Source organism: Ictalurus furcatus, chromosome 5 (genome assembly GCF_023375685.1).
Source record: "Ictalurus furcatus strain D&B chromosome 5, Billie_1.0, whole genome shotgun sequence".
NCBI lineage: Eukaryota > Metazoa > Chordata > Actinopteri > Siluriformes > Ictaluridae > Ictalurus > Ictalurus furcatus.
The window spans coordinates 4,974,823-4,987,660 of record NC_071259.1 but is presented as its reverse complement, the minus strand read 5'-3'; the positions used below and the strand labels follow the sequence as shown (position 1 = coordinate 4,987,660).

The 12,838-nt window shown below is 44.1% G+C and overlaps 1 protein-coding gene across 3 annotated transcripts; it reads left to right on the top strand.

Annotated features, from left to right (window-relative positions):
- The first annotated feature begins 201 nt into the window (after positions 1-201).
- Positions 202-11,157, top strand: LOC128607477 (syntaphilin). Of its 3 annotated transcripts, XM_053624351.1 has the most exons (5): positions 202-371; positions 5,747-5,831; positions 6,445-6,582; positions 8,949-9,098; positions 9,318-11,157. In XM_053624351.1, exons 2-5 carry the CDS (start codon positions 5,767-5,769, stop codon positions 10,627-10,629), a joined length of 1,665 nt encoding a protein of 554 aa, XP_053480326.1. In that variant the 5' UTR covers positions 202-371; positions 5,747-5,766; the 3' UTR covers positions 10,630-11,157. The 3 variants fall into 3 exon arrangements, with proteins under 3 accessions (XP_053480326.1, XP_053480327.1, XP_053480325.1); XM_053624352.1 differs by lacking the exon at positions 202-371 and having other exon boundaries at positions 4,906-5,831; positions 6,448-6,582; XM_053624350.1 differs by lacking the exon at positions 202-371 and having other exon boundaries at positions 4,906-5,831.
- The last annotated feature ends 1,681 nt before the right edge of the window (positions 11,158-12,838 follow it).

Here is a 12,838-nt window from a genome sequence, read left to right as displayed (position 1 = left end):
ACTGCTGTAGAATGATTCAACCCATAAAATGATATCCTCCGGTCCATCTCCCTTGATGGACCAGCAAGAAGCATGTCATTTCAGTACACTATTTTGGCATTTGGACGCGGCCTGTTATTTTATTTTGGTGCTCCTGTCCCTTTAAGAAGCGCCGCACCGTTACGTCACTGTGCTTTTGCAGCGTCAGTGCGCGGCGCTCGCGCTCTCAGCAGCGTCATTCATCCGCCTCCATTAAAGCAGCAGGGGAAAGGCGCTGCAGGATATCACCGCTCCAGGTCACCGACAAATAAAAAATAAAAAGAGCGAGAAGTTCACTCAGGTCTGCTGTGATGGAGGACGAGCCGCGTGCAGAGGAGACACCGGAAACCACAGTAAGTTTTTTTTTTCTTCTCAGGTTTGGGTTATAGTGTGGGTTTATGCTGCAGCATCAACAAGGGGAGGGGCTAAGTAGGGCAAAGCAAGATGCTGTGACTGACAGGAACATCATAAACATGAATAAACATGAGGTTACAACAAAAGGTCAAGTGTCCTGTGGCGCAACTACAAGACAAAGGGTATTATTATTTATTGACAACCGACCATTCATGCATGCTGTCATGACCTAAAAAAAAAATATTTTTATTATCTTCTATTTATAATGCCAGTTTCTTTTTTCCAAACTCCCATAAACAAGATGTAAGATAAGGAGAATGATGCAAAAGTTGTTTGTAATTTGCTACATAAATGAAAGTCAGTCATTTAACACTTATTTCCCCTCACTGAAGATAAGTATTCAAATACTTTGTTTTATGTTATTAAATATATTTCCATTACGTATATCCAGTTCAAATTTACACACATTATGTCCTTACTTATAAATATGAACAAAAATGCATGTATTCATAAATATTGGGGGGAAAGTATTTCAACACTATAGTAAAAAATAAATGTAAAGATTCAAAAGATTTTTTAAAAAAATTTCTAGATATAAATGCTGCGGGGGAAAAATGTTCTCTTGCAAATTGCACATGGTGTCATTATAAAAGATGCCTTTGGTTGGGAAGATTTCATTCAATAAGTAGCAATCATGGTGAAAGTGGAGGACAATATTATAAAACAACACTCGAATGGGAAAAGCTACAGAGCCTTAGCACAGAGTTAAGACCTAAAACATCGCTGTCAGTACAACTGAGGTGGAAAGTTCATGGAACCACAACTAATCGTCCCCGGCATACATGATTTCACAACGCGACTCTCAGGCTAAGGTAAGAGAGACGCCATCAGTCACTCAGAAAAAAAGAGTTGCAGGATGATCTGAAAGCAGCAAGAACAACAGTTACACAGGCCTACATCCTGTGCAAAAATCCTCTGCTTTGATATGGGGCTGTTTCTCAGCAAACTGTACTGGGGCATTACACGTCATCAATGGAAACATGAATGGAGTGATGTCCTGGGACATATTAGAGGAGAATTTAATGCCACTGGCCAAAAAAATTTATCTTGCGAGAAGATGATGCTTCAATAAGACAGCATGCCCAAACATACAGCCAAATTAACTCAAGAAGGTCTTACAGTTTCCTGACTTGAATCCCATTGAAAATGTATTGAGGATTTTTAAAATTATCGCCCATCGGCGAGACCCTCGTAACCCTGGGAAATTGAGGATGATTTGCCAAGAGGAACGGACCAAAACTGAACCACAAAGCTTCGAAAAGCTCATTACCACTTACCATAGACATCTCGATTCTGTAATTGCCAACAAAGTACTACTGTTAATTTGCGGTGTCAGAATCATTTTCCCTCTGTCAGTTTTGTGGGGGTTTTTTTGTTTGTTTGTTTGTTTGCTTATGAATACATAAATGTTTTATTCATATTTATGAGTACAAAGTCGGAAGACATTGCGTGTAAATTTAAAGTGTATTAAAGTGCACTGGAAGTATATTAAATCGCATCTGAATACTTATTTCATTTATTTCTGAACACTGCTATGTGTACCTCAACTTGCTAATGAAAATACAACTACAAAAAAAATTCAACACTCCCTATATATAAGGAATATACGGAATGTGCTGGGAAAAAATTCATTGACAGCACATCCCTAAAACAAGTGTTTTAATCCTCATATACCATAGCAATTTGCCAACCAATACAAACATTAAGTTAATACTGATTTTAATAAATGTACTCTTTAAACATTTACAGTTACGTTTAATGATGTGGAATGTCCTTGATACAAGTGAGTTACAAGTGTTATCACTTATGACTTTTTTTTTTTTTTTAATCCTATATATATATTTATATATTCCCGAAGCCCTCTGAAAACTTTCCTGTAGCGGAAAACCTCAAGTTACAACTTTACGTCTAACAGCTACAAAGCTCTGACACTGGAGTCTCCTTCCATAAATGTTAAATAAATGTCCTCTCCACTACTTCAATGGGTATGAAGAATTGAAGAATTCTTCAGTTCAACTGCAGCCCTAAATGTACATTTAGACGTCCCAAAAATGTCATTACAGCTTCACATATCAACTTTATCGAAGGTTTCCATGATGCCTCCTTATTATGTTCGTTGTGCATTAACAGACTGCAGCACTATGGCCAATGCTGGAAATCCTCTGTCATAAAATGCCTGTGGTAGCTCTGTCTAGACATGATGGTTGATATGTCTATTGATCTGTAGGACTAAAACAATATACAACATAAATGGAGGCATGAGGCAAGGGCCTGATCAGTATAATAGGAATGTAAGGATATTTGGTTGTAAATCTTGATTATATAGATGATTATAAATCAGAACTGGCATACAGAGCATGTTTAGCATGCTGCCTATATTATCATCTGCCTTTATTAAATATTAAGAGAAGCACAATATTAATTGTCTTCACATAAGAGGAATGTGATGTTAATCTTATTTTAAATCTAGTTTTGAAGACCCTGTTTACACATGTACATAATCCTGATACTGGATGCTTAAAAAGACCAAATGTAAGTGTATTTTTATTTGTCAGGATCGTTTCTAGTACAAGCAGTCATTTAGGGCCCCCAAGCCACCAGGCGATGTTTTTCCAATCTTCAACTGTCTAGTTTCAGTGAACCTGTGCCCACTGTAGCCTCAGATTCCTGTTCTTGGAGTGGAACGTGGTGTGATTCTCTGCTGTTGTAGCCCATCTGCGTAAAGGGTTGTCATGTCGTGCGTTCTGAGATGCTTTTCTGCTCATTACGGTTGTAAAGAGTGGTTCTTTGAGTTACTGTAGGCTTCATGTCTGCTTGAACCGGTCTGGCCATTCTCCTCTGACCTCTCACATTGACAAGTCGTTCCTGCCCTCAGAACTGGCATGAGTGAATGTTTTTTTGTTTGTTTGTTTTTTGCACTGTGTAAACTCTAGAGACTGTTGTGTGTGAAAATCCCAGGAGATCAACAGTTTCTGAAAATTCAAAACAGCCACCTGGCACCAGCAGCTATCCCACAGACTATATATAGGGGTAAGTAGGGTTTGACTTAGGGCACTTAAAGCCCACAGCTCTACTTCCCAAAGGTACAGAAACAGCCTTGGTTGGTGCAATTAAACATCTGCTCTCTTTTCTATCCACCACCCCACCCCAAGCCCCTTAACAAGCCTCAGCGTTAAATTGAACCTTTTTTAAAAGATGACCGAGCGTAATGTTTATGCATTTTTGATGGACACCAAAATGTTCAACTGTGGTCATATCATCATCCATGTTGATACGCCTGATTCACTGTACAGTCCTTCCAGACTGGATGAGACCATCTCTCTGCTGCGTGCGAATGTGAGTGTGCCTGCTCATTATTTTTTATTTTCTATTCTGGCTTCAGCTCAGACAGTCCAAACTGTTCTCCCTGCATTGCATTTCTCATCCTGTTGCTCATATCTGATAATCGTATTACTCCTGGCACTTTTTCATCTTTGATTTTGCAATCAGGCCGACCCGGATGCTGGGTTACTAGGCAACCGTGCATGATCACAACAGTTCGCAGAGCTGTGCTGGTTTATCCGCACTCCGATTTGTTTTCTTATATAACTTGCAGAGGATGTTGGAGACTCCAACTTGGAGTATATTTAGCCAACTTTATCCCCCATCAGACACAAGTAGTCAATATTAATTGCTAGTTTTTTAAAGATTAAACATGAAAAAATGATTTGTACTTCAGTAGGTACATCAGTTTTGCTGTCACGTTTTTCACATTTTCATGGAATTCTCTTCTCATGAACAGTATCATCATACCGATATTGTCTTTCGGCGCACTTGCGTCACCTGTGACCTACTGCGTTTTGTGAAAAAGGACTGAAGTGTCCTGACACACTTGCTTGTTATATAAAGCCGTGAAAGAGAGCATGACTCAACAGTGTGTGTGTACGTGTGTGTCCTCTGACTAATGTCGATGTGTGCCTGTAAGATTTCACACCATTAATGCTCACATTTAACGTATTACTTTTTCATGCTTTTAGCAACAGAATCCAGTCCAAGCATGAGGATCACTGAGGATTATGGGTCTTGCCCAACACTGGCTGTCTGGCAGCTCTTAGATTTGAACTCACAAACTTCTGGTCACGGCGGCATGTTTGGGGGTTCGATTCCCACCTCCACCATATGTGTGTTTGGAGTTTGCATCTTCTCCCCGTGCTTCTGGGGTTTCCTCCAGGTACTCCGGTTTCCTTCCCCAGTTCGAAGACATGCGTTATAGGCTGATTGACATCTCTAAATTGTCCATAGTGTGTGAATGGGTGTGTGTGTGATTGTACCCTGTGATGAGCTGGGACCTGTCCAGGGTGTCCCCCACCTTGTGCCCCAAGTCTCAGGGCATAGGCTCCGGGCGACCCTGTGTAGGATAAGTGGTAGGGAAAATGGATGGATGGATGGATGGATGTTTATATAATGTATATGGAATGAGTGTCAGGGGCACGGTGGCTTAGTGGTTAGCATGTTCGCCTCACGCCTCCAGGGTTGAGGGTTCGATTCCCACCGCAGCCCTGTGCTTCGGTGCTCCATGTACTCCGGTTTCAAAGTCCAAAGACATGTCCAAAGTGTCCATAGTGTATGAATTGGTGTGTGAATGTGTATGTGATTCTGCCCTGTGATGGATTGCTACCCCATCCAGGGTGTACCCCGCCTATGCCCCCTGGCATAGGCTCCAGTTCCCTGTGACCCTGTAGGATAAGCAATATAGAAAATGGATGGATGGATGAAATGAGTGTCTAGTGTCAGTGCTTTGTAACAGCCTGTAAGTTTTCCACCATAGGAAAGTCCTCAGGGCGGAGGAGTTTGCTTTTTCGAGTTTCTCAGTAACATGACAAGCGGCATTAATTTATCCTAGTAACTTAAAGAGAGAGAGACAGAAGAAAGGCTGGTTAGAGAACGATTGTTTCTAGCTGCTATAATGTAAGTAATAAGAGAAACACTTTTGTCTCTGGTTGTTCCACAACATAAAATGTAACTATAAATGGATAAAATAGCACATGACATTGGTAGTAAATAAAAAAAAACGTAATCTTTGCCAAATTGTGGTATAAGAGGAATAAAGCACTTACGACGTGCTGTAATTGTAAAATATCATCGGCCTTCACGTCGGCCGCATCACTCTACTCCGTCATTGTTTATTTTACAATAACACCACACCCCGAGTGTTTTATTCATTGCTTCGAATCTGTATGGTGTAACATAGTTATGCGCAGAAGAACCTGACACCTGATCTCTTAAAAAGTGTGCTGCTGTTGCTCTGTTGTGTGCGTTTGTGTGTCTTACCCAGAACATTGTGTACTGAGGCAGATGGTGAAAGACTCGTTGCCTATGTCTCTCTCAGCTAACAGAAGGCCGTCTGCTGGAACTCGCAGGTACCAGTGCACCCTCCGTTCACACTCGGATTCAGTTTGGGCGATTTGTTTTTTTTGTTTGTTTGTTTATTTGTTTTTAAACATGTGAACATTTCGTTTTAGGGTTTACGGATGTGATGTTAGGACATTAAAACTAGGGGGAAAAGCTGATGAGTTCAAACGTTTGCATCCCCCTTTCTAAACCTGATATAAACACACATTCTCCTTAACATGTCTTTTATAACTACTAGATGTAGTACACTACCTTCTTCAGATCAAGTAGTGGCAGAAAATCTGTTTGTATAAGATTCTTATATTGTTGCAGCACGCATCCACATTTCTTTCGGAATCATGTAATCTTGTAGATGAATTACAGTAGAAGGTAAATGGACATTTCCTGTCACATTTTCCATGTGACAGTCACGGGGGTGAAAACTCTTGCACTCAGATGTATACCGGATAACGTATCATTTATCGGCTGTTTTAAAATGCATTTTAAAACTGTACTGTTATAAAGACAAGCTGGGTCAGCGTGCCCATAAATTTAAACTAAGCAGTGTTTAAAAGTTTACAAATCTCTGTGTGTGTGTGTGTGTGTGTGTGTGTGTGTGTGTGTGTGTGTGTGTGTGTGTAGTAGACGGCCTGCTGGTACAGTCAATAGCCGACAGCCTCACACACATGCAGATTCCTCCATCAGCACCACTTGCTCAGCATCGCCCTGCAAAGGCGCAGAAATCAGTAGCAAACCACGATCACATCCAGCTACACCTCGGTAAGACACACACATGCACACAGAGAGAGAGAGAGAGAGAGAGAGAGAGAGAGAGAGAGACAGACAGACAGTGGGGGAGAGAAAGAGAGAGAGAGAGAGAGAGAGAGAGAGAGAGAGAGGGGAGAAAGAGAGAGAGAGAGGGGGGAGAAAGAGAGGGGAGGGGGAGAAAGAGAGGGGAGGGGGAGAGAGGGGAGGGGGAGAGAGGGGAGGGAGAAAGAGAGAGTGGGGGAGAAAGAGAGGGGGGAGATAGAGAGAGGGGGAGAGAGTTGGAGAGAGAGAGAGAGGGGGAGAGAGTTGGGGAGAAAGAGAGGGGAGAAAGAGAGAGGGGAGAAAGAGAAGGGGGAGAGAGGGGGAGAAAGAGGTGGGAGATAGAGAGGGGGAGAAAGAGAGGTGGGAGATAGAGAGGGAGGGGGAGAAAGGGGGAGAAAGAGAGGTGGGAGATAGAGAGGGAGGGGGAGAAAGGGGGAGAAAGAGAGGTGGGAGATAGGGGGGAGAAAGAGAGGTGGGAGATAGAGGAGGGGGAGAGAGAGAGAGAGGGGGAGAAAGGGGGAGAAAGAGAGGTGGGAGATAGAGAGAGAAGGGGGAGAAAGAGAGGTGGGAGATAGAGAGAGAAGGGGGAGAAAGAGAGGTGGGAGATAGAGAGAGAAGGGGAGAGAGGGGGAGAAAGAGAGGTGGGAGAAAGAGAGGTGGGAGATAGAGAGAGAGGGGGAGAAAGAGAGGTGGGAGATAGAGAGAGGAGGGGGAGAGAGAGAGAGAGGGGGAGAAAGGGGGAGAAAGAGAGGTGGGAGATAGAGAGAGAGAAGGGGGAGAAAGAGAGGTGGGAGATAGAGAGAGAAGGGGGAGAGAGGGGGAGAAAGAGAGGTGGGAGATAGAGAGAGAAGGGGGAGAGAGGGGGAGAAAGAGAGGTGGGAGATAGAGAGAGAGGGGGAGAAAGAGAGGTGGGAGATAGAGAGAGAGGGGGAGAAAGAGAGGTGGGAGATAGAGAGAGAAGGGGGAGAGAGGGGGAGAAAGAGAGGTGGGAGATAGAGAGAGAGGGGGAGAAAGAGAGGTGGGAGATAGAGAGAGAGGGGGAGAAAGAGAGGTGGGAGATAGAGAGAGAGGGGGAGAAAGAGAGGTGGGAGATAGAGAGAGAAGGGGGAGAGAGGGGGAGAAAGAGAGGTGGGAGATAGAGAGAGAGGGGGAGAAAGAGAGGTGGGAGATAGAGAGAGAAGGGGGAGAGAGGGGGAGAAAGAGAGGTGGGAGATAGAGAGAGAGGGGGAGAAAGAGAGGTGGGAGATAGAGAGAGAGGGGGAGAAAGAGAGGTGGGAGATAGAGAGAGAGGGGGAGAAAGAGAGGTGGGAGATAGAGAGAGAGGGGGAGAAAGAGAGGTGGGAGATAGAGAGAGAGGGGGAGAAAGAGAGGTGGGAGATAGAGAGAGAGGGGGAGAAAGAGAGGTGGGAGATAGAGAGAGAAGGGGGAGAGAGGGGGAGAAAGAGAGGTGGGAGATAGAGAGAGAAGGGGGAGAGAGGGGGAGAAAGAGAGGTGGGAGATAGAGAGAGAGGGGGAGAAAGAGAGGTGGGAGATAGAGAGAGAGGGGGAGAGAGAGAAAGAAAGAGAGAGAGACAGAGTGTCTTACACTGTGATATAGCAAATGTCCTCTGTCTGAGGTTTGTTCCAGATTTTGAACACGTGTGGCTCAAAAATAGATTTTATGTGCAAGATCTACTTTGTGCCTCAGCAAAATTAGTTCACAGAGTCTCCGCTACAAGAAAAATGAAATGTTATAATGCCGTGATTAAATCACAATTCGATCATTTTAGGTTTAGGTGAGGTTTTGAAAAACAGCATAAATCAGTTGTAATCAGTAATAGAGAGCAAGCTACAGTGTTAGTTGAAATGAAAGTATAGTGAAATTAACGGTCATTTTTTTGCACGAGAGCTTTAGCTCATACTATCAACATTGACTGACTCCAAAGATTGAAACGAGAATGCAAATGTTGCTAATAATCACTGGTAACTAGCCTCTGCCAATTAATGTGAGGCAATCACTTCATGCCAATCAGTGCTTTATATAAATACACTCGTTTTAATACGTTATAATTTCTATAGTAACAGCTAATTCGCAGGACTTGTATGATTCACACGTACGTATATTCCTGCCCATTGATTTGTTGTTGAGACCGTTAAAAGACCGTTAATATTTTGCCATTTTGGGGGGTTTTTTTGCCCAGGAGTGTACTGTATATTACTATATAACCATAAACAAGCAAACACACAAGTACACATTTCATCGCACACCGTACACACTGCAGTAAAGCGCTTTGGTTTGGCTCGTTCACTGAACTCGTTTCCTCACCGAGTCTCTTTTTTTTTTTTTCTCGGCCCAGACGGCAGGCGAAGTACGGAGGCTGTAGTGAGAATCACGGGATCCGTCCTCCTGCTCCCGAGCAATATCTCACCCCACTGCAGCAGAAGGAAGTGTGTATCCGTCACTTACGTGCCCGGCTGAAGGAGAATGTGGAGAGATTGCAGGACAGGTCAGTGAATAATAAACGCGTTTCCCCGATCTGCTTCCTTGTGAGCCTGTTGTACTTCTGCTATAATAATAACACCGCAATTTAACTGCGCTGTGGGATAAATCGACTATACTAATCATCTTTGTTACCAATTCCATGAAACGATACCACAAATCGGCTCTCTCGTTTTCTCGTTTATATGCCTTCTTTGCTTTATAATTTCATTGCACATTACTGCAGGGACTCGGAGATCGGGGAGTTGCGCATGCAGTTGACGCGCATGCAGGAGGACTGGATCGAGGAGGAATGTCATCGGATTGAGGCCCAGCTGGCACTGAAAGAAGCTAGAAAAGAGATCCGGCAGCTCCAGCAGGCCGTGGACGCTGTCCGATCCAACCTGGGCCACCATGACTCGGATCTACAGGACTGTAAGTCAGACGGAGCGAGTGGAGTCAGGCTGGAGTCGCGACTTGGAGCTTCGAGGTCATGTGGATGCTCTCCAGCTCACACCATCGGTCGTAGTGCCACCTTTACTAGGCTGAGCAGTGAAACGTTGCCTGGCATCGACCGTAATGGTAATGTTACCTCCCAGCACCGCACTCACCCCATTCCTGCCAACCGAGGAGCTGCGACTTTACCAAGAGGTGATGGACGCCCTCGTCTCATCCTGGAGGCGGCCCGTCTGTCTGAGCAGGCCCCACCCACGATGCTGTGCTCCACCCTTTCACGCTCGTCCACCTATGAGAAACTGTGTAGCAAGGAGACGGTCGCACCTGTAGGCCGACCCTGCCGTATGATTAACAACAACTGCAGCTGTGCACTGAATGCCTGCCTCCCTCATCACCATCTTTTTTTGCATCTTCCTCAGCAGGAACCTCCACCTCCCCCGCCTCCTACGCCACCACCAGCGCCACATAGTGCATCCGAGGCGAGCGATAAGCCCGGATTCAGATCGCAAGCCTGCAGCCCGACCATCACCTGGATCTCACCAGAGGAAGAGGAGGAAGAGGGTGAAGAACTGAGCGTCATCACTTCAGCCACAACGGCGCCGGACGTCACGCTAGCTGAACCGCAAACAATTTCAACGTCTTCCTCCACCATATTGTCGACACAAAAATCTTACCTCGCTAAGCCTTTACCGCCAGACAACCTCGTTCACTCACTGTCCTCAAAAACAGCTTCACAGACAGTGGTGACTATGCCACAAGTCCATCAACCCAGTCTTCGGTCGCCTCCATCACCCGAGCAGCCTCCACAGATAAAAGAAGAAGATGGAGCTACTGGAACTACCGAGGAAGAGGAGGCGCAAGAACAAGATCCTCCCAGCTGTCACTGGAGCCGCTACTTCCTTGTTGATCTGCTAGCCGTGGCGGTCCCGATTGCACCAACATTGGCGTGGCTTTGTCGAGGAGGGCAGCGTGACATCATGCCAGCGTACCACATGGGCTCCCTTTTGCGCGGCTGTTGCGCAGTGGCACTTCATTCACTAAGACGTGTTGGCAGCACTCGTAGCCAAGGGCCGTCTGGTACGGGGGGTGCGACAGCAATCTAAATATCTGCCCTAGACTTCTCTGCCCTGGTGTGTTTCTTTTTCAGCTATATCCTATTTCAGTGGTCACCAACCCTCTTCCGTGAGATCGACCTTCCTGCAGGTGTCATCTCCAACCAAAATCTAACACACCTGCTTTAGTTTATCAAGAACTTCTTAAGGAATTGGTTAGATGGTCAGGCAGGCATGATTATGGTTGGAGCTAAAGTTTTCAGGACGGTAGAGCTCCAGAAACAGGGTTGGTGACCAGTGTCCTATATCATGTTTAATAGACATACTAATTATTTATGCTTAGAATGAACTGAAGCAAAATATGGTTGCAGCAGGCTTTATCTATGAAGGAGAAACGGCTCACTACAATCTGAATATCAAAGTTAAGCATTTTTTTTCTCCTCTAATTTGGCCAATTCCCACCCACCAGTCGGCTCAATTGTTATACAAAAACCGGCAATTGTGGAGGGTGTCTGAGATACGTGAAGCCAGCCAACCACGTGTCTTACTGCTGCTCATGCTGTGTATCACACTCAGCGTAACAGACTCGGGTGGGGGTGGGGGGAAGCGTTATCCACCCTCTTCTGCATACATGAGCTCACAGAGACCCAAGATTGGCTAATGTCCTTGTGATTGACAGTATGCCATCCCTCCCCCCCAGACACTGATGGCTGTGGCATCGTCAGGATTTGCTCTCGCGATCTCCGGACTATATTTTCACCTTATCGCCACTCAGGACCCCTCACGTTTGAATTTTTATCCGATTCTAAATCCGGTATTTAAATGTTCAAAATACTAATCTGGGGACTTAAGGAAAGAAGCGAAGAAGCACAGATTCGATCGCCACCATTTCAGCCAACAAGCTAAATCTTCGGATGGTGTGAAAATTTGTATATAAACTTGAACTGGATTTGAAATGGATTGCGTCACCAAAAGTTTCATTTGAATTTCCCCACACCTAAAATGAAATTCGAAACCTTTCACAAATTGAAGTGGTGGAATGCAATTTCACTTTGATCCAATTCAATTCAATAAAGCCATTTGTACATTTTAAATTCAAATTGTAGCAGTACAATACTTTTATAGGATATTTATCCTATAAAACCTTGATCCCTATTTTAACTTCACTGACACAGCCTTTACTTGTTTCAGGGCTCTTGGCTCTTTTGCTCATTTCCACCAATTGTCATGTTTCCTCTCCACTCTGTTTGCTCCTGTTCCAGCCGTCGAGTCCTAGGAGAAAGCGTCGATCCAAAATGGCAGGTCTCTGCCAAGCACACAGGGATAGAAACAGTACCTCATCTTAGATGTTTAAATATGAAACAAGGTTCCTGACATGCAGCGTGTAGCAGGTTACTGGTTTGATGTTATTAGCCCTGTGCTGTATCTGGCTATTCATCATTCATATGATCGTGTTCATCCAGGCATGAAACCCAATACCACTGTTTTGATTCAAGGGGAAAATAAAGAGGGAGGCTTGTGTAAGAAAGTGCTTCCTTGGTTAGAAGAATGTCGTACAGTTTTTAAGAATGTAAGCGTGCTTGTTGTATGCTGAAGAAAGATTTTAGTTTTAATTATTTGTTTAATAAGATGCAATCTCAGGCTGAATTCCCCCTAAAAAAAGAAGAAAAAATACAAAAAAAAAAAAAAAAGACCTCAGCAATGAGTCGGTTAGCTTTAAAAAAAAAAGTTCCATCATACAGCTCAGCTCAGTACATACAGTAGATTTGGGTGTGTTGCACTTGTTCAAACAAACTTTTCACCTTTGCCGTTTCTCTACCTTAAATCTCCTGTAAAAGCTTTCCTCTCAATTTAGCACTTTATAGTAGAGCATTAACTGAAATCCAGGGTTGTGTTGCATGCGTTCAGGTAATTCAATGTAATTGATATGAAATTATGCATTTAAACAGTTTATAAATTGTGTTATATTAAAAGCCATGCACTCCAGCAATGAATCTGAATCAGGGAGGTCAAAGACCAAAGCAAGAGCTCCACGAAGTCCGGCTAGAGTGCAAGTTAGCTCAGATTTTCCACTAGACAAGGCTAACGATCCACGTCTATTTTAATAAATGTCAGCACATTAGCAACGGCGTTTCCTGTATCCACAGTGGAACATCCTTCATAATTGTAGGCAATACTGAGTACGCAGCTTTGAAAGGGTTTGTTTTTTTTTTTTGTTTGTTTTTGGAAAAAGCCTGCATTCTGCTCTGTAAACAAACAT